The sequence below is a fragment of the Mobula birostris genome, chromosome 1, assembly GCF_030028105.1.
Source record: "Mobula birostris isolate sMobBir1 chromosome 1, sMobBir1.hap1, whole genome shotgun sequence".
Classification (NCBI taxonomy): domain Eukaryota; kingdom Metazoa; phylum Chordata; class Chondrichthyes; order Myliobatiformes; family Myliobatidae; genus Mobula; species Mobula birostris.
Genome location: NC_092370.1, coordinates 141,367,385 through 141,394,662, shown reverse-complemented (window position 1 = coordinate 141,394,662; position 27,278 = coordinate 141,367,385). Strand labels below are relative to the sequence as shown.

At 42.9% G+C, this 27,278-nt stretch overlaps 1 protein-coding gene across 1 annotated transcript in view; it reads right to left on the bottom strand.

Annotated features, from left to right (window-relative positions):
• LOC140206520 (collagen triple helix repeat-containing protein 1-like) overlaps positions 1–20,891 on the bottom strand; it is a 37,474-nt gene extending 16,583 nt beyond the window's left edge. The window contains exons 1-2 of the mRNA XM_072274824.1: positions 20,720–20,891; positions 4,653–4,874 (exon numbers count right to left, since the gene is read on the bottom strand). Of these exons, the coding sequence (XP_072130925.1) occupies positions 4,653–4,874; positions 20,720–20,827 (330 nt within the window). The 5' untranslated portion in view covers positions 20,828–20,891. The remainder of the gene's footprint in view (positions 1–4,652; positions 4,875–20,719) is intronic.
• Between the last annotated feature and the right edge of the window lie 6,387 nt (positions 20,892–27,278).

Genomic DNA, 27,278 nt, shown 5'->3' with positions numbered 1-27,278 from the left:
GTGTGTGTGTGTGTGTGTGTGTGTGTGTACTGTATGTGTGCTTTGTGTATATGTGGATTTGTGTGTGCATCTGTGTCTGTGTGCGTGTGTGTGTCTGAAGAGAGTGGGTATGAAAGAACAGGTTCTCCCTTCCTCTGCACCCTCCCACCATTCTATCCTATCCCCATCTGCTTGGATACATTACCTCCTTCCTGGCTCTTATTTCTCTCATTGGAACTAAAATGCCTGGCTGAAAATCTCTCTCGTCGTGAAGTCTGAGAGAGAGTCATGGAATAAAAGAGCATGGGTACAGGTCCTTCCACTCAAGGAGTCCAGGCCCACCCAATTAGTCCCAATCTCCTGTGTTCAGCTGTCCCTCCAGACCCTCCCCTCCATACACCTATCCAAGAGCCTAGCTGATACTATTGCACCTGCCTCAACCACTTGCTCACTCCATGTACTCACCACCCTCTGCATGAAAAAGTTGCCCCTCAGGTCATTTTTAACTTTTTCGCCTCTCACTCTAAATCCATGCCCCCTTGGACTCCCCTACCTTATGGAAAAGACTGTTAATCCCTACCTTATCTTTGCCTCTCATAATTTTAAACACTTCTATAAGGCTGCTCCTCACTCTACAACATTCCAAAGAACAAAGACTCTGCCTTTTCCAATAACACGGGCCCTCTAGTTCTGGCAACATTCTCAGAAATCTTTTCATAAACTCATTACAAACCAGCACAATGGCTTTTCCAAAAGCACGACGTATAGGGCATTTCAAACAAAAAATGTCCCACCATCTTGAAAGTTTCTACCCCCAGGCAGATAGTACAATCAACCATTCTGGTTTGCCCCACCCCCACCCATCCTGCTCTAACTATGACCTCAGTCACTGCACTGCATTGTAAATGCTTTCAACCACATAAGAATTCCTTCCCCTACCCTCTTCTATTTCCCACTCTATGCACCTGCCTATCTCTTCCCTTTGGGTCTCCCTCCTCCTTCCCTTTCTCCCATGGTCCACTCCCTTCTCCTATCAGATTACTTCTTCTCAAGCCCTTGACCTTTCCCACCCACCTGGCTTCACCTATCACCTTCCAGATAGCCTCCTTCCCTCCCCCACTTCTTTATCCTGGGTTCTTCCCCTTCATTCCCAGTCCTGAGGAAGGGTCTCGGCCTGAAACATCGGCTGTTTATTCATTTCCATAGATGTTGCCCGACTTGCTAAGTTCCTCCAGCATTCTGTGTGTGTTACTTTAAACAACTTTTTGAGATTATAAGTACATAATGGTATTTATGTATATTTTATTCCATATCTGCACTTTAAGCTCTAAGTTTATTTTTATATAATTCTTTAGTCTTATTATTGTTGAAAGGTATTTTTGTTGCATAAGAAATTCTAATACATGTAAATGTATATGGTGAATAAACTTGATCCTTGATCCTTCTAGTTTAGCAATATCATTCCTATAACAGGGTGACCAAAACCCTGCACAGTACTCCAAGTGCAGCCTCACAAACAATGGGTACGACCGCAACACGATATTCCACTTCCTATAGTCAATGTCCTGACCGACGATACTATATTGTGTGTGGCTGAAAACACTGAGCTCCACTCAACAACCATGCAGTTTTCATGCCAGACCACTCTAATGATTTTCCCCAGACCCCTAACCTTCCTTCAGGATCTCCCAGCAAGCAGAATTTAAGGACCGATAGTGAATTTAGGAAAGCATTTAAAGGAAAAAATGTATGACTGGATTCTGTTTATTAACATCCAGTTTTAGCCACAGGATGGCAAAATGATAAGAAATGCAAAGTACACCTCAGCCTGTTTGTACATGGACACTGCAGGCTGATGAGCACCTTAGCGGAGATCTGCTTCACTAAATGTGTGTGAATGAGCAAAAATACAGAAAGCAAACTATCCTTTCCATCATAGTCCTAATCTCACACTCTTGTGACAGGCACAGATTATACAATACACAATGAAGTCAGCTTTCCAAACTACATCTATATATCCAAAAATGATAGAACAGAGAGAGAGAAAACAACTGCTCGCATTTCTGCATGCTCTTTGTCTCGGCTTCCACCTGCTTTTTAGCTGAAATGTTGACTTTGTTTCTCGAAGGGGTGTTAAGTATGTATGTATGTATTATTTATTAATAATACTCAGTGGACAATTTACTAGGTACATCTGTACACCTGCTCATTCATGCAAATATCTAATCAGCCAGTCAAGTGGCAGCAACTCAATGCATAAAAGCATGCAAACATGGTCAAGAGGTTCAGTTGTTCAGAGCAAACATCAGAATGGGGAAGAAATGTGATCTAAGTGACTTTGACCGTGGAATGATTGCTGGTGCCACACAGGCTGGTTTGAGTATCTCAGAAACAGCTGATTTCCTGGGATTTTCACTTACAACAGTCTCTAGATTTTACAGAGAATGGTGCAAAAAAACCCCAAAAAGAACATTCAGTGAGCAGTAGTTCTACTGGCAAAAATGCCTTGTTAGTGAGAGAGTTCAGAGGAGATTGGCCAGACTGGTTCAAGCTGACAGGAAGGCTTAAATAACCATGCCTTTCAATAGTGTTGTGCAGAAGAGCATCTCCGAACGCACAGCACGTCGGACTTGAAGTGAATGGGCTACAGCAGCAGAAGACCACAGCCATACACTCAGTGGGCACTTTATAATGTACAGGAGGAACCTAATAATGTGGCCACTGAGTGTATATTTAGAGTCCATGTCACCCAATTACACCCACGTGACTAAATAACCCACTAACCCGCATGTCTTTGGAAAGTGGGAGGAAGGCAGAGCACCCGGAGGAAAGACACGGTCACAGGGAGAACACACAAACTCCTTGCAGACAGCGGCGCAATTGAACCCAGGTGGCTGGTGTTTTAATAGTGTTACACGAACCATTGTGCTATGGTGTCACATATGTGAGGGGGAAGTGATTAAAATGAAAGTTAAGGAAGAATTTTGATTGATGGTGGCTGTCAGAGGTCTATGAGGTAAGTGGTACTGAGCATGGTCTGAAACTAGTAGTGCATTTGATAAGATGGGGCATTTGAGGATGCATTTAGTGACTTTGTTCACTAACTGTTCTCAGAAAGATGGAATGAGAAATGTGCCCAGTTTAAATTATTAAGGAATTAAGTAGTGTGTTAGGAATTGGTGGTAAGGCGTAAAAAGACCGCAAAGCTGATTGAAATCTTAAAAATCTCATTTACAAGAAATCGAGTAAAACTGGAGGACTTTTGTGTATGCCTGAAAAACATATGTGACTGTAAACTCTAAAACTGTGATCTGTAGCTTAGTGAACAGTAATCTTATCTCAGCAACAGAAGGTCCCTGCTTAGCACAACTATCCAGAGTGATTTTTCAATGTACCACTGAGTGTAGTATTGCCAAATGCCTTGTCTTCTGGATATGATACTACGGCCCTGTCTACCTTTTCTGTGGGTGTTAAAATATCTCATTGCACTGTTTAGCAGAAGATTGGGAGAGTTCATCCTGGAATTTTGGCCAATATTTATCCAAGAATCAACTTCATCAAAACAAACCTGATATATTCCTCATTGCCTTCTGAAATGACCCCCTGAAATGAAGGGGGTCATTTCAGTCTATTGACATTTATCACAATGTTCTGAAGGGATCTGCATATCTTTTATTTCATTGTAGTCATGATTACACTTCAAGAAGCCAAGACTTTGGGATCACCTGAGGTCCAGAAAGACTTACAATCAGTCAAGCCATGAAAGGAGAAAGAAAAGAGTACAAATCTTAAAGGGAAATTAAAGATTATTATCAGGAGGTTTTCCAAAGGCAGATCAGGCATGGAATAGTAACCTATTGTTCTGTCACTAGGAAAAATGTGGCTGGCAAGACTAGTACAACATTTTGTTAACTTGGGTAAAAACTTTACAAACTGGTGGGAGCAATTCACTGCTTTTTACAATGATAATCCAGAACCTTGGGGTTCCTTTTCTGGGGTCTCAGGGTTGAGTTTTAATGCCCGGATCAGATATCACTTCACCATGTAGATCCCTAAAATGCCAGCAGTCGTGATGAGGGTATAAATGCAACAATGAATTTCAATGAGGAACCACATAGCAAAAATATTTTTTTTGGTCTTCAGGAGAATCAGAATTCATGCCATGCCTCTTCACCAGTTCAAACCAGTGAACTTTTTTTATCTCATAATATTGTAATTATAATTGGTTTGTTATCGTCACATGTACCAACATACTTGTCTTGCATACTTTTTGTACAGATCCATTCATTACACAAAGCATTGAGGTAGAACAAGGTAAAACAATAACAAAATGTAGAATAGTGTAAAAGATACAGAGAAACTGCTGTGAGGGTAAACAAAAAGGTGGAAGATCATAATTCATACTGAGGTAGATTGTAGGGCCAAGTAGTCTTTATGATTTAACTGCTTCTTCCCCTCCACCATAGATTTCTGAATGGTCCATTAACCCAAGAACTTCACTGCTTTTTCTCTCTTGTTGCATGACTAATTTATTTTATATATATAAAAAATTATAACTTATAGGATATTTTATGTATTGCACTGTATGCTGCTGCAAAACAACAAATTTCACAACATATGCCAGTGATGATAAAGCCAATTCGGAATCTGATGCACAAAGCAGACTAACTTACCACAACTTTGCCAAGGTCAATGCCATAGTTGAGTGCTTTCCAAGCGCATTGCTTGTAATTGATTCTCCAGGGCTCCTCCAGGCGCTCTTGTAGGCACTCGCCTTTCTCTCCCTTGATCCCGTCACGTCCTGGGATTCCTGGGGTTCCTGGGATGCCGTTCATTCCAGGGTTACCTTCCCGGCCAGGAAAACCTGGTGAACCCCGCGTGCACAGCCCATTATACTGCATGTAAAGAGAGAACAGATCATCAGTTACAGTCAAATGTCACTGTCCAAAGTAATCCAGAATGTTCTATCAAATTGGTGCAATGAATCATAAGAACGCTATATTTTATGATTTACTCTTTGTAACATAGCTGGTATTAAAGTTCTAAATTCAAAATAATTTTATTATCTATGTACATATATGTTACCACCAAGTACACCGTGATATTCATTTTCTTGTGGGTGTACTCAATAAATCCAATAACCATAATAGGATCAATGAAAGACTACACCAAAAAGGTGAACTACCAGTCTGCAAAAGACAACAAACTGAGCAAATACAAAAAGAAAGAAAAAAATAAATAGTAATAACAATAATAAACAATAAAAAAACAATAAATATTGAGAACATGAGATGTTTCCCTGAAAGTGAGTCCATAGGTTGTGGGAACAAGTCAATGTTTCTGTTTGCCAGCTTAGTCCTCAGTGGATCCGTGAGGAAGGAGGGTGGGAAGTTGTAGTGCCTTATAGGTAGCTCACAATAAGAGTTTTTGTTAATCATTTGGAGATTGTCCATAAATGAATACTGCTTTATAGAATTATACACGGTGAAGAAAGGACTGAATGGGAATAAAATCACAGACAGCACCATAGTGCAGTGATCAGTGTAATACTATTGCAGTGTCAGCAACCCAGGTTCAATTCTGCCACTGTCTGTAAGGAGTTTGTATGTTCGCCCCGTGACATGTGGGTTTTCTCTGGGTGCTCCGTTTTTCCCCCAACTCCAAAAGGTATACAGATTGGTAGGTTGATCGGTCACATGGGTGTAATTGGGCAACGTGGGATCGTTGGCCAGAAGGGCCAGTTATTGCACTGCATCTCTGAACTAAGACTAAAACTAGGCCTCCCGAAAGGAATGAGGTTTAGTCTAACATTCACGTGAAGATGAATACAGTGGAATTCCAATTAAATTGTTCTTGTCACTGGTCAGGAAGCAAGGCAGGAGATTATCTAATGGAACTGGAAGCTGAGAACTAGGGAGCAGTGGATAAGCTGCCTTGAACAAATGGTTTTCTAGGGGCCCAGGAAAGGTGATTAGCAGCTGGATAGAAATGTGGGATTTTTAAAAAATAGGTAATTCTTGGAGTAAACTGTGATCTTTTTCCCCTAAGCTAATGAAGACAGAAGGCAAGAAAGGTTAAATAATAAGCAAAAGGTTAAAGCAATGCGAAAGGAATGCAGATGTGACCAGATGTTTCCCATCTTGGCAGTCTGTGACAGCTTGGTGGAAGTCTAGATATGTAATGATTCATCAGCAACTAAGCATTATATTCTGGAAAAAAGTACAGCGCTTCCAACTCCATTCACCAACATGAAAAAATCTGCAGATGCTGGAAATCCAAGGTGACACACACAAAATGCTGGAGCAAAGAAGGGTCTTCGTTGACGTCCATAGATGCTGCCTGGCCTGCTGAGTTCCTCCAGCATTCTGTGTGTGTTGCTTCCCACTCCATTCTTCTACTGGAACTATTATATAATTGTTTAAATCAAGATTTATTCTACTAGTTTCCTACATGGTGTTTTGCACTTTAGTGCAACATGCTAACTGATTTAGGTCACCATAAAACAGTTATCTGGTTTGTCTTTCCACAGATGTGGCCTGATCTGCTGAGGGTCACCAGTATTTTCTGCTAACATTTTCAATTTCCACCATCTGCATTTTTTTTGTACTTTCACCACAATACTTGCAAGTACTTGAGAAAATTCATACTTACAGAATGTCATAAAGGCTCCTACAAATTTCTACAAAAGTATGGTGGAGAGCATGCTGACTGGTTATATCAAAGGCGGGCATAGAGGCTCCAGTGAGCAGGACTGCAAGAGGCTGCGGAGGATTGCAGATTCAGTCTCATGGCCACAACCTTCCCCATCAGTGAGGACGTTTTCGAGGGGCAGTACCTCAGGAGGTGGCATCCATCACTAAGGACTGTCACCGTCTGCAATCTGCCCCTCTTCTCCTTACTACCACTGGGGAGGATAAATTTGAAGCAGCTTCTCCCCCTCTGCCATCCAATTTCTGAATTCCATGAGCCCATGAGCACTACCTTCACCTAATTTCTTTCTTTTATTTATTTTTGTAATTTGTTTTAAGCCTTTACAGCGTACTACTGCTGCAAACAACACATTTTACATCACCAAAGTCAGAGAGATAATAAACCTGATTCTGATTAACTGTTTGCTCAAACATGAAGGAAATTGTGATGGGAAAGGTCCTGATTTGTATCACTTTTCATCCCATTGGGTCCTGGTGAAAACCCTCAGCCAGAAACGCTGAAATGGCTGGACTCTTTTCAATTATGTGTTTTGTGTTCTGTTTTTTTTGCTCTTTTTTTTTTGTTGCTGGTTGTGCAATTTGTTTTTTGCATGTGTGGGGAGGAGGGGTTTGCTTGTTTGCTTTGAACAGGTTCCATAGTTTTCTGTTTCAAGTCTGTCTGTGGACGAGATGAATCAAAGTATACTGCATATATACTTCGATAATAAATGTATTACTGAATCTTTGTTTATTTTCCTCCTTGGATGCTGCCTGACCTGTTGAGTTCCTCCAGCCTTTTGCATGTGTTGTTCAAGATTTGCAGCATCTGCAGAATCTCCTGGTAACATTTTTTGTTCATAAGGTCTGCAATCTAAATTAAATATTCTCAGCTTTCTAAATTCCCTGTGTTCTGCTACTCCCAGGGTACATCCAAGACATAACAAGCCAGTTACTTCACAGTTCAGTAACTCAGTAAACACTTAGGAACAAAAGCAACATACAGGACCTTCAGTCGTTTTGAAGGGTCTCGGCCTGAAACATCAACACCTGTGTAGCACCGGTCTTATCGCGTGTGACTAGTCACTGCACTCTTTTTAATTACACGAGTTGCTAGCAGGCCATCAGAAAATTCTGGTACTGGAAGGAGGCAGTGAATAGAAAAACCACAATCTTCTGGAAATAAGGTTTGTTTATAAGAAGAAAAACAGTATGTACAAAATATTTACATGACCAAGAACAATCCAAAATTCCAACACTCTATTTAGATTCCAAATCTTAGATATCAAACCACAACAAATTCCTTTTTAATTACAATCAGTGAGATTCGTTTATTACTCGAAACTCTCTAACTAATTAGATCTAGTGTTATTCCCTGTTTAAAAGTTTACAGACTAAACTTTCCTTTTTCTTATCCCTAGTTAGTTAGAAAACTAAATATAATTCCTATTCTCAAGTATTATAGTTAACTTCAGTTTCAGTTCCAGGCAGCATATCTACAAGTTTAAATTCAAATTCAAAAAATATATATACACAGTTTAACTCCTTTCATGACAATTCTCCAACGTCACAACTTTTAAATGAAGTAAATCTCATTCAGTAACTTATCAAAGTCTTTGCAAAAATAATCAGTTCCTGCAGAAAATCAAATTCAGATTCTTCGAATGAAAATAAACTTATACATCCAATGGTATTAAATCCTCTGAGTCATTATACATTTTATTCCTGCATTGGTTCATCAACTCTTGGATAGCTCACCATCTCCTTTCTTGGTTCAATGGATGAAATAGTTGATCGTCCACGGAAAGACAATTCACAAGCTTGCACCAAAACTTGACCAAATCCTTTGGTATGATTTTACAGAACTAATTCCCGACTACACAGTAGGAATTTTGGACACCGGTCTTTGCCGATGTTGTCTCGTTATAGCTGTAGCTTCAACAAATCTTTTATCGCTATTGTCTCTCCTCCAGGGGTTTCACCCTGAGGGTTTCAAGTTAGTAGGGTAAAGATACCCAGTACTAATTCCACTCTTAATAATTCATGTCTTCAGCTTCTAATTGTTGCTGTGTTTCCCTCCTAGTTAGGAAGGAAGCTGAGAAGCAGGGCCTCCAGGGTAGTAATCCCGGGATTGCTATCTGTGCCACGTGCTAGCGAGGGCAAGAGTAGTAGGATCAAGCAGATGAATGCGTGGCTGAGAGACTGGTGTAGGGGGCAGGGCTTCAGATTCTTGGATAACTGGGATCTCTTCTGGGGGAAGTATGACCTGTTCAGAAAGGACAGGTTACACCTGAACCCGAAGGGGACCAATATCCTGGCGGGAAAGTTTAATAGAGCTGTTAGGGAGGGTTTAAATTAATTTGGCAGGGGGATGGGAACCGGAATGACAGAGCGGAGGAAGGAGAAAACAGAAATAAATCTAAGATAGTGAGCAGTAAAGATGTCAGGAAAGACAGGCAGGTGACGGGGCAAATTTGTAGCCATTGGGATGAGTTGCAGTGAAATCAAAGCGAAAAGTATCAAATACTGGTCTTAAGTTGTTATACTTAAATGCATGCAGCATAAGGAATAAGGTGGATGATCTTGTCGTACAGCTACAGATTGGCAGGTATGATATTGTGGCCATCATTGAGACCTGGCTAAAGAATGCATGTCTCTGGGAGCTGAAAGTCCAAGGATACACGGTGTTTCGGAAGGATAGGAAGGTAGACAGAGGGAGAGGCATGGCTTTATTGGTAAGAAGTGATATTAAATCATTAGAAAGAGGTGATATAGGATCGGAAGGTGTAGAATCTTTATGGGTTGAGCTAAGAAATAGCAGGGGTAAAAGGACCCTGATGGCAGTTATTTATAGGACTCCAAACAGCTGCAGTGATGTGGACTACAAATTACAAATGGAAAGAGAAAAGGCTTGTCAGAAGGGCAGTGTTATGATAATTGTGGGGGATTTTAACATACGAGTGGATTGGGAAAATCAAGTCGGCACTGGATCTCAAGAGAGAGAATTTGTAGAATGTCTGCGAGATGGCTTTTTAGAACACCTTGTTGTCGAGCCCACTAGGGGATCGGCTGTACTGGATTGGGTATTGTGTAATGAACTGGAGATGATTAGGGAGATTGAGGTGAAGGAACCCTTAGGAGACAGTGATCGTAACATGATTGAGTTCACTGTGAAATTTGAAAAAGAGAAGCTAAAGTCTGATGTGTCAGTATTTCAGTGGAGTAAAGGAAATTACAGTGGCATGAGAGAGGAACTGGCCAAAGTTGACTGGAAAGGGACACAGGCAGGAAAGGCAGCAGAGCAGCAGTGGCTGGAGTTTATGCGAGAAGTGTGGAAGATGTAAGACAGGTATATTCCAAAAAAGAAGAAATTTTCAAGTGGAAAAAGGATGCAACCGTGGTTGACAAGAGAAGTCAAAGCCAAAGTTAAAGCAAAGGAGAGGGCATACAAGGAAGCAAAAATTAGTGGGAAGACAGAGGATTGGGAAGTTTTTAAAACCTTACGAAAGGAAACCAAGAAGGTCATTAAGAGGGAAAAGATTAACTATGAAAGGAAGCTAGCAAATAATATCAAAGAGGATACTAAAAGCTTTTTCAAGTATATAAAGAGTAGAAGACAGGTGAGAGTAGATATAGGACCAATAGAAAATGATGCTGGAGAAATTGTAATGGGAGATAAGGAGATGGCAGAGGAACTGAATGAGTATTTTGCATCAGTCTTCACTGAGGAATACATCAGCAGTATACCGGACACTCAAGGGTAGCAGGGAAGAGAAGTGTGCGCAGTCACAATTACGACAGAGAAAGTATTCAGGAAGCTGAATCGTCTAAAGGTAGATAAATCTCCCAGACCAGATGGAATGCACCCGCGTGTTCTGAAGGAAGTAGCTATGGAGATTGCGGAGGCGTTAGCAATGATCTTTCAAAAGTCGATAGATTCTGGCATGGTTCCGGAGGACTGGAAGATTGCAAATGTCACTCCGCTATTTAAGAAGGGGGCAAGGAAGCAAAAAGGAAATTATAGACCTGTTAGCTTGACATTGGTAGTTGGGAAGTTGTTGGAGTCGATTGTCAAGGATGAGGTTACAGAGTACCTGGAGGCATATGACAAGATAGGCAGAACTCAGCATGGATTCCTTCAAGGAAAATCCTGCCTGACAAACCTATTACAATTTTTTGAGGAAATTACCAGTAGGCTAGACAAGGGAGATGCGGTGGATGTTGTATATTTGGATTTCCAGAAGGCCTTTGACAAGGTGCCACACATGAGGCTACTTAACAAGATAAGAGCCTATGGAATTATGGGAAAGTTACATACGTGGATAGAGCGTTGGCTGATTGGCAGGAAACAGAGAGTGGGAATAAAGGGATCCTATTCTGGTTGGCTGCCGGTTACCAGTGGTGTTCCACAGGGGTCCATGTTGGGGCCGCTTCTTTTTACATTGTACATCAACGATTTTGATTATGGAATAGATAGCTTTGTGGCTAAGTTTGCTGACGATACGAAGATAGGTGGAGGGGCTGGTAGTGCTGAGGAAACGGACAGTCTGCAGAGAGACTTGCATAGATTGGAAGAACGGGCAGAGAAGTGGCAAATGAAGTACAATGTTGGAAAGTGTATGGTTATGCACTTTGGCAGAAAAAATAAACGGGCAGACTATTATTTAAATGGGGAAAGAATTCAAAGTTCAGAGACGCAACGGGACTTGGGAGTCCTCGTACAGGATACCCTTAAAGTTAACCTCCATGTTGAGTCAGTAGTGAAGAAGGCGAATGCAATGTTGGCATTCATTTCTAGAGGAATAGAGTATAGGAGCAGGGATGTGATGTTGAGGCTCTATAAGGCGCTGGTGAGACCTCACTTGGAGTACTGTGGGCAGTTTTGGTCTCCTTATTTAAGAAAGGATGTGCTGACGTTGGAGAGGGTACGGAGAATATTCACTAGAATGATTCTGGGAATGAGAGGGTTAACATATGAGGAACGTTTGTCCACTCTTGGACTGTATTCCTTGGAGTTTAGAAGAATGAGGGGAGACCTCATAGAAACATTTTGAATGTTGAAAGGCATGGACAGAGTGAATGTGGCAAAGTTGTTTCCCATGATGGGGGAGTCTAGTACGAGAGGACATGACTTAAGGATTGAAGGGCACCCATTCAGAACAGAAATGCAAAGAAATTTTTTTAGTCAGAGGGTGGTGAATCTATGGAATTTGTTGCCACAGGCAGCAGTGGAGGTCAAGTCATTGGGTGTATTTAAGGCAGAGATTGATAGGTATCTGAGTAGCCAGGGCATCAAAGGTTATGGTGAGAAGGCGGGGGAGTGGGACTAAATGTGAGAGTGGATCAGCTCATGATAAAATGGCGGAGCAGACTCGATGGGCCGAATGGCCGACTTCTGCTCCTTTGTCTTATGGTCTTATGGTCTTTTCCGTTCCTGCATCGGCCATGCTCCGCCCTCGCAAAGCGTTTTTTTTCAAATTCTCTTTTTTTAAAGAAAATATCGTAAACTTTCTAACATGACATCTTTGGGTTTAATTACCCTGGGTTGCACCCTTCCCCTTTGAATTTATGCAAGTCCCATTGCATACGGCTACAGGTTGCACTGTAATGGGTTTGGGGTGTTCTTCATCTGCGAAATCTGTAAGAGTTTCTACAATAGTTGAGCTCAGAACTTGGAAAAGTGACTGAATTACAGTCACTAAAGGATTTCCTAGCTCAGGATACGTTCGAGTTCTAGGGTTTTGTGTGTCTAGAAAACCTTCTGAGTTCAGGCTCTTCTTTGTGAGAATTTTCATTTGTCATGTCTTTTCTAGTCAACACTTCATCATGTGTTTCTGTTTTTTTTTGTTGAATCTCAAACTCATTTGGGATTGACAAAATTTCCATACTTCTACCATCAGGTGGGATACACAGATTATGCAATTCTTCATTTGTTGTTTCTTCCGCAGGGTTTTCTTCAGGACTGACAGGTAAGTTACTTTCTACAATGGGTTCCTGTACATCAGGTAAGGAACTTGCATTTCTTTCGGATTCTAGCACTTGTTTCTGCCACCAGTGTGGTTGTAAATGGGTGCTTCGGGCTTGAGTTGGAGCCCACAGTTCTGTGTAACTGTTCACAGGATTGTCGACTCTCAGAAGGTTCATCTACAGTGTCAGGTCTTGGTCTGAGGTAATAAACCTTCTCCTCGACTTCTTCAGTCAATTGGATTTTCTTCCTCTTCAATTGACTGTTCATTGTTAGTACCACGAGTTGTGTACTTGTGAACAGGGACAGGAGGAAGTTGTACATTGTCCTCAGAAGGAAGAAATCCACAAGGGAGCAATAGATCCCTATGTAATGTTCGTATGGGCCCAGACTGGTTCTCAGGACGTACCTTGCAAACAGGCAGATCACCAGCTTGGCTCACCACTCCATAGCTATTTCTTCCCGTTTACCACCAAGTTTGCTTTTACCTCGTGGATGCACATCCCTTAGTAGCACTCGGTCTTCTTCCTTCAGCTCTGAAGCTGTCACATGTTTATCCCTTTTGCCAATCACCTGTCCAGCTCTTGGCTCCATCCCTCCCCCTCCTGTCTTCTCCTATCATTTTGGATCTCCCTCTCCCCCTCCCATTTTCAAATCTCTTATTAGCTCTTCGTTAGTACTGACGAAGGGTCTTGGCCCGAAACGCCGACTGTACCTCTTCCTATAGATGCTGCCTGGCCTGCTGCGTTCACCAGCAACTTTGATGTGTGTGGCTTGAACTTCCCGCATCTGCAGATTTCCTCGTGTGTACATGTTTATCATATCTAGCCTTGTTTGGGTTTGCCATTTTCTGTGAGTTCCCCATAGCTATCTTGATCCTTTCCTCAAGATGAGATTTCAAATTTTGTACATACTGAAAATGTGATTTACCATCTATGCCTTTCAAGGGCATTCCAAAAGCTAAGTCAACTGGAAGTCTGGGTTGTCATCTGAACATCAATTCATAGGAACTAAAGCCAGTCACCTCACTCCTAGTACAATTATAAGCATGGGCTAAGAATTTCACAAATTCTCACCAGTGACTTTTATCTTTCATCTCCAGGGTTTCCACCATATCTAAGAGGGTCCTGTTAAACCTCTTGACAGGGTTTCCTCTATAATGATATGGTGTAGTTTTGACTTTTTGAATTCCAGCTATCTCACACAATTATTTAATCAGGTGGGATTCAAAGCCCTCTATCGCTGCGCAGTCGCTCGGGATAACCATAATGCAAGATGAAATGCTCCCATAGGCACTTTGCAACTGTCTTGGCTTTTTGGTTAGGTGTAGGAATAGCCAAAGCATATTTAGGGAAATGATCAGTTATTACTAACACATTTGTTGTGTTACTTTGATCGGGTTCTAATGTAAGAAAGTCCATACAGACCAGCTGCGAGGGTTGAGACATCACAATATTCACTAACGGAGAAGCTTTCTCAGGCAAGATCTTTCTTCTTACGCATCGACTGCATGTTTTAATCTTGTGTTCTACATGAGCAGCCATCTTGGACCAATAGGATCGGCTTCTGACTAAATCCAGGGTACGATCAATACCCATGTGACGAAAGTCATCGTGAAGACTCTTAAGTACCTCAGATTGAAACTTTTCAGGTAAAACAAGCTGATATGTTGTTTTATCTCTGGTTAATCTTTTTCTGTAGAGAAATCTGCCTTTCAGCTCTAGATGATCCCATTCTCTGGGAAGGTAGGGGAGTCTGGGGATTGTGTTTCTCACTGAAGGGGATCGTTTTCCTCCAGCTTCCAACTGATTGATAACTTCCCTAATACAAGGATCTGCTGACTGGGAGTCTGTAATCTCAGCATCAGAGAGATGAGAAATGACTGGTAATCCCCCACACTGATTTTCTTGTGCCTAACTGTCAGGAGTAGCACTTGAATGCTCATTAAGAATCGAACATATGCAATGGCAAGATCTGCAGCAGGCTCTGTTTCTTGGATAAGATGACTCTCACATATAGTTTGCACAATGTCAGTCCCCATCTTTCCTGCAACAGGACCTGCTTCTAATTTGAAATGAGGCTTACGAGTGCCACGGCTCGACTCCCACTTGCTCCGTCTCTTTTCAAGCTGTCTTCTATTTTCTGCTACTAATGCCAGATTTGGTTCATAGCAGCAAGAGCTGGCTATGTGCCCATCTTTACCACATTATCCTCTGTGTCAGCTTTTCTTTTTGGTGACATATCAGTTGCTCGTTTTTCCCTTCTGCAGTTTTGTAACTTGTAAAGCAGCTAGTTGACTTTGAAGCTCAGCTTTGTTCAGTCAGTTGAGAAGTAATTGAAATTAGCTGTGCTACATCATCTTCTTTACAGGCACCTGTGGTCTGAGACTGTGTAACAGCATGTGGTTTGACAGGTCCTAAATGCTGTTTCATGCGTGCGGTTCGAGAAGCATACTTGTCTTCCTCGGTGCGTGGAAATGTCAATAGTTCAGTAAATGATGGTGGGTTTTGTTTTTTCAGTTCCAGTTGCAGCTCCAAAATTGGGGAGTGGTCCCAACATCCCCTACAAAACTGCCTTAAGATATGCTTGTTAGCCTCAGTTTTGGCAACTCCACCTCGCTTTACAGCCAGTGTCAATGCTACTTGTAGTTGCTGTAGGTAGGGGGATAGTTTTTCACCTGTGTTCTGCACCGTGTTCATGAATTTGGTGAATAATTCATCACCATCTTCCATGGTGGCAAAAGCTGAGTCTAGAAGTTGTACATAAATAGCAGGTGAAGCTCCAGGGCTTATTGACTTGACGAAGTCAGAAGCTGGTGGAAGAATACTTTCACATATTTTCCGTGTTCTATAAAGATCAGACATACTTGGGTCTTGCAAGAGCAGTTCAACACTAGCACGCCAAGTCTCATAATCTGCCTCATTAGGTGGACGAGGGGTTCTACCAGAAAAGGTTTGGAGCCTTACTGGTGGATTGCCATGAACCATCAAGTCATTACTGCGCACAATGTGCTCCTCTACGACTCTCTGAATACCTGGAGGGTTTATATCACCGGGAGAGAGGGATGGGTTCACTGCAACTCCATTAGTTTGTATTTCAGGGACTGAGTTATTCTGCATAGCAGACAGAGCTGCTTCTGGCTGGTTAGTATCAGAGGAGTCTGCTCTGAATTGAAGAGTTCTGGTCTTATTATGTACATCGTCAGCAGTTTCAACAGTGACTGTTTCCCTACTCTCAATAGTAAGGGTTTCACTGATCTGGGTTAACATCTCTCTCAAGATTTCATTATAATCCTTCCCACTGCGCTTCACTAAGGTTTTCAACTCACCAAGGTAATCTTGAGTGGTGTCTTTTTCAACTTTCTGGGTGTAAACACTGGCTAAAGTAACTGCACGGTAAAAAACATTTTGGTCACGCGTGCCTGTTGAGTGTACGGTAGGAAGAGCTGGAGACCTTGCACTGCAGAGTCAAAATGATACTCTACTATGAGGGACTGGGGAAATTCTTCACCGGGATCGGTTAGACGAATAACTATGGCAACTGAACCATATACTTTAAGAAAGTCCAGTATTTCCTCATCTTGTTCTATTCCTGTTAATGCCATTGACTAAAACAGCATTTGGGATTTCCTTTATGACATACATTTTCTTTCACTGTAGGACTTAATTGAACAAGTGAGTTTGAAAAATAATATTCTTTTAGTGCTTTGTATACTGATTGGTGTGCTGCTGTTTATCTAATACACTGCCTCCTGGCTGGCTTGGCAAGTTTCACGTAGCATCTGTGTAGCACCGGTTTTATCGCGTGAGGCTAGTTCCTGCGCTCCTTATGAAAATCAGATTGCACTAGTTGCTAGTAGGCCATCAGAAGATTCTGGTATCGGAAGGAGGCAGTGACTAGAAAAACCACACACTTCTGGAAATAAGGTTTGTTCGTAAGAAAAAAACAGTATGTACAAAATATTTATATGAGCAAGAACAATTCAAAATTCCAACACTCTATTTAGGTTCCAAACAGAAACACAGAAACATAGAAAACTTACAGCACAATACAGGCCCTTCAGTCCACGAAGCTGTGCCGAACATGTCCTTACCTTAGAAATTACCTCGGGTTACCCATAGCCCTCTATTTTTCTGAGCTCAGTGTACCTGTCCAGAAGTCTCTTAAAACACCCTATCGTATCCGTCTCCACCATCATCGAGGGAAGCCCATTCCATGCACTCACCACTCTCTCCATAAAAAACTACCCCTGATATCTCCTCTGTATGTACCTACTTCCAAGCACCTTAAAACTGTGCCCTCTCGTGCTAGTCATTTCAGCCCTGGGAAAAAGCCTCTGACTATCCACACGATCAATGCCTCTCATCATCTTATACACCTCTATCAGGTCACCTCTTATCCTCCATCACTCCAAGGAAAAAAGGCCGAGTTCACTCAACTTATTCTCATAAGGTATGCTCCCCAATCCAGGCAACATCCTTGTAAATCTTCTCTGCACCCTTTCTATGGTTTCCAAATCCTTCCTATAGTGAGGCGACCAGAACTGAGAGCACAGTACTCCAAGTGGGGTCTGACCAGGGTCCTATATACTGTAGCTGCAACATTACCTCTCTGCTCATAAACTCAATCCCACGATTGATGAAGGCCAATGCACTGTATGCCTTCTTAACCACAGAGTCAACCTGCGCAGCAGCTTTGAGTATCCTGTGGACTCGGACCCCAAGATCCCTCTGATCCGCCACACTACCAAGAGTCTTACCATTAATACTATATTCTGCCATCAAATTTGACCGACCAAAATGAACCACCTCACACTTATCTGGGTTGAACTCCATTTGCCACTTCTCAGCCCAGTTTTGCATCCTATCAATCTCCCACTGTAACCTCTGACAGCCCTCCACACGATCCACAACACCTCCAACCTTTGTGTCATCAGAAGATTTACTAACCCGTCCGTCCACTTTTTCATCCAGGTCATTTATAAAAATCACGAAGAGGAGGGGGTCCCAGAACAGATCCCTGAGGCACACCACTGGTGACTGACCTCCATGCAGAATATGACCCATTTTACAACGACTCTTTGCCTTCTGTGGGCAAGCCAGTTCTGGATCCACAAAGTAATTTCCCCTTGAATCCCATGCCTCCTTACTTTCTCAATAAGCCTTGCATGGGGTACCTTATCAAATGCCTTGCTGAAATCCATATGCACTACATCTACTGCTCTACCATCATCCATGTGTTTAGTCACAATCTCAAAAAATTCAATCAGGCTTGTAAGGCACAATCTGCCTTTGACAAAGCCACACTGACTATTCCTAATCATATTATGCCTCTCCAAATGTTCATAAGTCCTGCCTCTCAACTTACCAACCAAGTGAAGTAAGACTCACTGGTCTATAATTTCCTGGGCTATCTCTACTCCTTTCTTGAATAAGGGAACAACATCCGCAACCCTCCATCCTCTGGAACCTCTCCCGTCCCCATTGATGATGCAAAGTCATTGCCAGAGGCTCAGCAATCTTCTCCCTCAACTCCCACAGTAGCCTGGGGTACATCTCATCCAGTACCGGTGATTTATCCAACTTGATGCTTTCCAAAAGCTCCTGCACATCCTCTTTCTTAAAATCTACATGCTCAAACTTTTCAGTCCGCTGTAAGTCATCCCCACAATTGCCAAGATCCTTTTCCACAGTGAATACTGAAGCAAAGTATTCATTAAGTACCTTTGCTATCTCCTCTGATTCCATACACATTTTTCCACTATCACACTTGATTGGTCCTAATCTCTCACGTCTTATCCTCTTGCTCATCACATACTTGTAGAATGCCTTGGGGTTTTCTTTAATCCTGTCCGCCAAGGCCTTCTCATGGCCCCTTCTGGCTCTCCTAATTTCTTCCTTGAGCTCCTATCTGCTAGCCTTATAATCTTCTAGATCTCTATCATTACCTAGTTTTTTTAACCTTCTGGAAGTTCTTTTTTTCTTCTTGACTAGATTTACAACAGCCTTTGTACACTGCAGTTCCTGTACCCTACCATCCTTTCCCTGTCTCAATGGAACGTACTTATGCAGAACTTCACACAAATATCCCCTGAATATTTGCCACATTTCTTCCATATATTTCCCTGAGAACATCTGTTTCCAATCTATGCTTCCAAGTTCCTGCCTGATAGCCTCATATTTCCTCTTACCCCAATTAAAGACTTTCCTAACTTGTCTGTTCCTATCCCTCTCCAATGCTATGGTAAAGGAGATAGAGTTGTGATCACTATCTCCAAAATGCTCTCCCACTGACAGATCTGACACCTGACCAGGTTCATTTCCCGATACCAGATCAAGTACAGATCTTAGATATCAAACCACAACAAATTCCATTTTAATTAGGATCCAAGAGATTCTTTTATTACTCTAATCTCTCTAACTAATTAGATCTAGTGTAATTCCCTAGTTAAAAGTTTGCAAACTAAACTTTCCTTTTTACTTATCCCTAGTTAGTTAAAAAAACAAATATATTTCCTATTCTCAAGTATTATAGTTAACTTCAGTTTCAGTTCCAGGAAGTCTATCTACAAGTTTAAATTCAAAAGTTATATATACACAGTTTAACTCCTTTCATGTCAATTCTCCAACATCACAACTCTTAAACAAAGTAAATCTCATTCAGTAACCTATCAAAGTCTTTGCAAAAATAATCAGTTCCTGCAGAAAATCAAATTCAGATTCTTCGAATGAAAATAAACTTATACATCTAACCTTATTAAATCCTCTGCGTCATTACACATTTCATTCCCACACTGGTTCTTCACAGTGGGTGGCTCGTCATCTTCTTTCTGATTCATTGGATGAAATAGTTGATCATCCACGGAAAGTCAACTCATAAACTTGTACCAAAACTTGACCAAATCCCTTGGTATAATTTTACAGAACTAATTCCCAACTACATTGTAGAGATTTTGGACACCAGTCTCTGCCAATATCGTCCTGTTATAGCTGTAGCTTCAATAAATCTTTTATCGCTATTGTCTCTCCTCCAGGGGTATCACCCTGAGGTTTTCAAGTTAGTCGGGTAAAGATACTCAGTACTAATTCCACTCTTAACAATTCAGCTTCTAATCATTGCTGTGTTTCTCTCCTTGTCTGCCCTGTGTCCAGCCCGCCCCTCCCTCACATAGAGCTTTTCCTTCAAATTCTCCTTTTTTAAAACCAGTAAACCTTGCTTTTATCCTTCTGCAGGTGGAACTTTCTAACATTACATCTTTGGGTTCAATTAATCTGGGTTATACATAGATGCTGCCTGGCCTGCTGAGTTCCTCCAGCATTTTGTTTCTGTTGCTTGGATTTCCAGCATCTGCAGATTTTCTCTCGTTTGTGACACAGCCTCATTGTGAGGAGCCTGGGTCTACACTGAAGAGAAAAATACTCGAGGTAATTAAGTAAGCATATGAGACTTGTGATGTAACTGTCCTGGTAACATCCTAGATGGAAAACTAACAAAACTATTTATTTTATTTGATGGGCTTCCGACTTTTCATAGGCCTGAGAATTTTATAAAGCTGCTCACCACTGTCTAAAACCACATTTCTCTTCACCTTTCCCCTTCCCCACAGAGAAAATCCTGTCCTTCTACTGTGAATAATAAAGGAAAAATCGTATAGTACATTGATGACCAGAAGCAGGCCGTTCAGCCCATCAGTTCTACTCCACCATTCAATCATGGCTGTCTTATTATCCCTTTCAACCCCATTCTTGTGCCTGTATTAAAGTTGTCACTAATCAAAAACCAATCAATCTTTAAATGTAGCCAATGGCTTGGCCTCCACAGACGTCTGCGGTAATGAATTCCACAGATTCACCACACTCGGGACAAATAAATTCCTCCTCACCTTTGTTCTAAAGGGACGTCCTTCTACTCTGAGGCTGTGCCCTCTCCTCCTAGTCTAATGTCTAACTGTTCCTCATGGTCATGCAGGAGATCAGTGGGATTCACCAACCTCCTCGGTCCAAATGCTTCCCGGATCCCCAAACGAAAATGAGCGTTCACAGTTATACCTTCCAACACTGTAAGGTCAAAGTAAAAACATAAACGTTACCCTTTCCTCATCATCTCGCTGACGCATGGATCTTTTCTTTCCGGACTCGGCGCCAAATAACGGCAGAATGAGCCAGGCGAAGAGCACCAGTCGAGCCAGAGAGCCCATGTCGGGAGATACGAGGATATCACACCCGGGAGCTGAACTCGGAGCAGAGAACTTGCTTCGAACCGCCCCCCCGACCCAACCTCTGGCTCTCAGGAGTGCCTGAGCCGAACTCCTGCGCGGCTGTACTTCACAGCACACGTAGAGTGGGAATGCTTTAGAGTTTCAGAGTCACAGATTAATCTTTGTTGGGAAATTTAAATTTTTTTGTTGGAATGAAAGTAAAGACACGTTGTAAAAACAAGTTTGCGGTTGGCAGTGTCTGGCCAGGATATAGATTTTACGTTCAGAACTGCCGCTCGTGTTTTGGAGAACAAAGACCGATCTGTCCTCCCACACTGATCCAACGTGAATGCAGTTTTCAGTATGGATATTATAAACGTGGCATTTCACAGATTTAGGCAGAACACAATTCGCAAATGATAGGATGCAGAAGCAGAAATTTTGTAAAGAACCAGAGCTCCACTGCGTATTGCTGGTATTCATCTTTGTTGGCAGAGCATTTTAATCAGTTGGTTGGCACTTTCGCCCCGTGGTCCTGTTAGAATTGCTAATATTACTTTCAGCCAATTGTGTTAGCTGTAGTAGGTTTAAAGCGTTAATGCTGGAAGGTAGGCTGGCGAGGGGGAAAGAACAGGACTATTAAATCCTCAGAACCTGCTTTACCGCGGTCTGGAGGGCTATGACAGTGTGGAATGAGCTGCCAGCAGAAGTGGTGGGTGAGGGTTCAATCTCAACATCTAAGGGAAGTTTGGGTAAGTACCATGAAAGGGAGCAGTATGGAGGACAATGCCCTGGTGGGATTAGGCAGATTAATAGTTCAGCAGAGATTAGATGGCTGAAAGGACTCCCTGTGCTGAAGTGCTCAATGACTCTAATCTTGGGATGGGAGGTTATTTGGCCCATTATGTCCACCTCATTCGAACAAAACAGTCCTTGCATTGTTCTAGTCCACAGCTCGGTTGGTTATGGTTCTTCATGTGCTCTTCCAGGTAAGGTTCAAATGTGCTTTCTGCCTCAACTGTACCCTCAGAAAATGAGCTTCACATCTCACCAGCCACTGAGTGACTATTGCTTTCTAAACAACCTTTGGCCATTAGTTATTAATCCCCGGCGAAGGGAAGTAGGCGTATTCCATTTAGTGTGGTCCAATTCTCACACAGCTTTGTGGAGCCCAGCTAAACCTCTCCTGTGTTTGCAATGAAAACCATCCAGCCTAGATAAGCCACTTTGCATACCTATAATTCTCCAGTAATAGCAACATCATCATAAATCATTTCTGCACTCTCTTAGCAATAGCAAGCCTTTCAAGCAGCCACAATGTGTTTTAGTTTCATCCTAATTAGACTTAGCATGAGCTCAGCTCTCTATTCATTCATTTATTTATTGAGATACAGCGTGGAATAGGCCCTTCTGGCCCCTTTAGCTGCACCACCCAGCAATACCCCAATTTAACCTCAGCCTTATCATGGGGCAATTTACAATGACCGATTAACCTACCAACTCATAGGTCTTCGGAGGAAACCCACGTGGTCAGAGGGAGAATTTACTCTTCCAGACAGTGGCGGGAATTGAGCTCGGGTTGTCTGTGCTGTGCTGACCACTACACTACCATACCACCCTAATATTGGAAATTAAACTGATTCATTGTTGTTTTCCTAAAAAACGCAATCACGAGGAATTCTGCAGATGCTGGAAATTCAAGCAACACACACAAAAAATGCTGGTGAACACAGCAGGCCAGGCAGCATTTCTAGGTCTTCTCTACAGTCAACGTTTCGGGCCGAGACCCTTTGTCAGGACTAACTGAAGGAAGAGCTAGTAAGGGATTTAAAAGTGGGAGGGAGAGGGGGAGATCCAAAATGATAGGAGAAGACAGGAGGGGGAGGGATGGAGCCAAGAGCTGGACAGGTGATTGGCAAAGGGGATATGAGAGGATCATGGGACAGGAGGCCTAGGGAGAAAGAAAGGGGGGGGGAGCTCAGAGGATGCACAAGGAATTATAGTGAGAGGGACAGAAGGAGAAAAAAGAGAGGAAAAAAGAAGTAAATAAATAAATAAATAAATAAAGGATGGAGTACGAAGGGGAGGTGGGTCATTAACAGAAGTTAGAGAAGTCAATGTTCATGCCATCAGGTTGGAGGCTACTCAGACGGAATATAAGGTGTTATTCCTCCAACCTGAGTGTGGTTTCATCTTTACAGTAGAGGAGGCCGTGGATAGACATATCAGAATGGGAATGGGAAGTGGAATTAAAATGTGTGGCCACTGGGAGATCCTGCTTTCTGTGGTAGGTGTTCGGCGAAACAGTCTCCCAGCCTACGTCGGGGGAATTAAAATGTCTGGCCATGTTCCAAGCCTATACTGGTATCTATCCCCCACTTCTCCTTCACTACATTGATGACTGCATTGGCGCTGCTTCCTGCACGCATGCTGAGCTCGTTGACTTCATTAACTTTGCCTCCAACTTTCACCCTGCCCTCAAGTTTACCTGGTCCATTTCGGACACCTCCCTCCCCTTCCTTGATCTTTCTGTGGCTGTCTCTGGAGACAGCTTATCCACTGATGTCTACTATAAGCCTACGGACTCTCACAGCTATCTGGACTATTCCTCTTCCCATCCTGTCTCTTGCAAAAATGCCATCCCCTTCTCGCAATTCCTCCGTCTCCGCCGCATCTGCTCTCAGGATGAGGCTTTTCATTCCAGGACGAAGGAGATGTCCTCCTTTTTTAAAGAAAGGGGCTTCCCTTCTTCCACCATCAACTCTGCTCTCAAACGCATCACCCCATTTCACGCACATCTGCTCTCACTCCATCCTCCCGCCACCCTACTAGGAATAGAGTTCCCCTTGCCCTCACCTACCACTCCACCAGCCTCCGGGTCCAACATATAATTCTCCGTAACTTCCGCCACCTCCAACGGGATCCCACCACTAAGCACATCTTTCCCTCCTCCCCCCTTTCTGCTTTCCGCGGGGATCAGTCCCTACGTGACTCCCTTGTCCATTCTTTCCAAGGGGATTGGTCCCTACGTGACTCCCTTGTCCATTCGTCCCCCCTATCCCTTCCCACCGATCTCCCTCTCGGCACTTATCCTTGTAAGTGGAACAAGTGTTACACATGCCTTTACACTTCCACCCTCACCACCATTCAGGGCCCCAGACAGTCCTTTCAGGTGAGGCGACACTTCACCTGTGAGTCGGCTGGGGTGATATACTGCGTCTGGTGCTCCCAGTGTGACCTTTTATATATTGGCGAGACTCGACGCTGGCTGGGAGACCGTTTCGCTGAACACCTATGCTCTGTCCACCAGAGAAAGCAGGATCTCCCAGTGGCCACACATTTTAATTCCATGTCCCATTTCCATTCTGATATGTCTATCCACGGCCTCCTCTACTGTCAAGATGAAGCCACACTCAGGTTGGAGGAATGACACCTTATATTCCGTCTGGGTAGCCTCCAACCTGATGGCATAAACATTGACTTCCCTAACTTCTGTTAATGCCCCACCTCCCCTTCGTACCCCATCCCTTATTTATTTATTTATTTATTTGTTCTTTTCCTCCTTTTTTCCCTCTCTTTTTTGTCCCTCTGTCCCTCTCACTATAACTCCTTGCCCATCCTCTGGGCTTCCCCCCTTCCCCTTTCTTTCTCCCTAGGCTTCCTGTCCCATGATCCTCTCATATCCCTTTTGCCAATCAACTTTCCAGCTCTTAGCTCCATCTCTCCCCATCCTGTCTTCCCCATCACTTCAGATCTCCCCGTCCCCCTCCCACTTTCAAATTTCTTACTATCTCTTCTTTCAGTTAGTCCTGACGAAGGGTCTCATCCCGAAATGTCGACTGTACCTCTTCCTATAGATGCTGCCTGGCCTGCTGCGTTCACCAGCATTTTTTGTTACACGTATTGTTGTTACATTTTCCAAGAAACATCGAAAAACTTTCGCTTGCCTGTCATCCAGACAGGTCATTCCATGCATAAGGTATATCAAGGTAGTAAGGAGGGAGGAGAAGATGGCGGCGCGACGGCAGCGCACGCGGCCTCTCTGGTGAATGGTATCTGTAATCTGTCAAGTAGAGGACCGTGCACAATTCTGATTTGATGGAGACGGATGTGACAGTACGGAGGAACATCTGGAGAAACTTCTGAAATGCCCGCTTCGCTGCCGCTGCTACCGTGTGGTAACCGGAATCTCCGGAGCAGAAGGCCCCGAATCCTCGGCTTTGCTTGTTTCAGCGGCCGGGGCGAGGTCGAAGGCGCTTGGCAGAGGATGGTGCTCGGGAGGCTGTATCGGAGGGGTTGGTCGGAGGCTCAAAGTTTTCGGACGGATGGACTCAGTGTCGGCTGTGGTCGGCTGCTTCCAAGGCATCGGCAAGTTGACGGTGCCTGGAGGATTATGGCAAGGAGCTTCTCTCTTTTGCCGCCTGCTATCGGGGACTCGGGAGTTGATTGTCTCGGGGACTTCGAGACTTTTTTTTAACCGTGCCCATGGTTTGTTCTTTAACAAATTATGGTATTGCTTTGCACTGCTGTATCTATATGTTATAATTATGTGGTTCTGTCAGTGTTAGTCTTTTGTTTGTCCTGTTTTCTGTGATATCACTCTGGAGAAACATTGTATCATTTCTTAATGCATGTATGCATTTCTAAATGACAATAAAAGAGGACTGTGTGCTCTCGTAATCTAAACAGTAAGAAGACAAACAGAGTGCAGAATTAGAGTTACAGTTACAGAGAAGGTGCAGTGCAGGTAGGTCAATGCAGTGCGAAAGTCTTGACAAGTTAGATTGGGAGATCGAGTTCATCTTTTACGGTATGAGAGATCTGTTAACAGTGAGACAGAAGCTGCCCTTGAGCTTGGTGATATAGTGGTTAAGCTTTATTTAGTATGTGTCCGTCGATACTCGGGGATTTCTAGACATGCACTCTTTTACCCTACATTGCTCCATGCTTTCCAATTGATTGCGTATTCTCTGCATTGCTTGTGTGTCACAAATGCAACATCTCACATCCCTTTGCATAGATTTCCAGCTGCCTCTTTTTCTTGCTTTTTGAACCAGTGTATTGACAGCTTCTAGCAGCCAACAACCTCCTTCCTCACCATCAACCACATCTGTCCTGGGATCAGCACGTTGTTGCCAACACAAAGAAGGCATTACAGTGCCTCTACTTTCTTCAAAGTTTGTGTAAGTTTGACATGTCACCTAAAACTTTTGACAAACTTTTTTAGTTGCTCAGTGGAGAATGACCTGATTGGGTGCATCACAGCCTGGTGTGGAAACTCCAATGCCCAAGAACAGAAAAGTAGTGAATATAGACCAGACCGTCACAGGTAAAGCCCTCCCCACTATTCAGCACATTTATAAGGGGCGCAGCCACAAGAAAGCAACATCCATCAAGGACTCCAACCTTTCAGGCTGTGCTCAGTTCTCGCTACTATCATTGGGCAGCCTTAGGTTCCACACTACCAGGATCAGGAACAGTTATTACCCTACACCCATTAGGCTCCTGAACCTGCATGGATAGCATCGCTTACCTCAAATCTGAACTGATCCCACAACCTACAGACTCACTTTCAGGGACTCTACAATTCCTGTTCTCTGTATTATTTATTCATTTTTTATTTGCATAACTTGTCTTCTTTTGCACATTATTTATTTGTTAGTCTTTATGTATAGTTTTTCATAAATTCTATTGTATTTCTCTAGTTTCTTGAAAAAGCCTGTGAAAAAATGAGTCCCAATGGAGGGGCAGGTGGCGTTGAGGAAACAGTTAGGATGCAGAAGGATTTAGACAGATTAGGAGAATGGGCATGAAAGTGGCAAATGAAATGCAATATTTTGGTAGTAGAGATAAATGTGTGGACTATTTTCTAAATGGGGAGAAAATCCAGGAACCTGAGATGCAGAGGGACTTGGAAGTGCTTGTGCAAAACATCCTGAAGGTTAATTTGCAGGTTGAGTTGGTGGTGAGGAAGGCAAATGCCATGTTAGCATTCATTTCAAGAGGTCTAGAATACAAGAGCAAGGATGTGATGCTGAGGCTTTATAAGGCACTGGTGAGGCCTCACCTTGAGTATTGTGTACAGTTTTGGACTCCTCATCTTAGAAGAGATGTGCTGGCATTGGAGAGGGTTCAGAGGAGGTTCACAAGGATGATTGCAGGAATGAAAGGAATGTTTGATGGCTCTGGGTCTGTATTCGCTGGAATTCAGAAGGATGAGGGGGTATCTTATTGAAACTTTTCAAATGTTGCAAGACCTTAACAGAGTAGATGTGGAAAGGATATTTCCCGTTGTGGGAGAGTCTAGGACAACAGCGCACCACCTCAGGATAGAGGGGCACTCTTTCAAAACAGAGATGTGGAGAAATTTCTTTACCAGATGCTGGTGAATTTGTGGAATTTGTTGCCACATGCAGCAGTGGAGGCCAGGTCATTGGGTGCATTTAAGGCA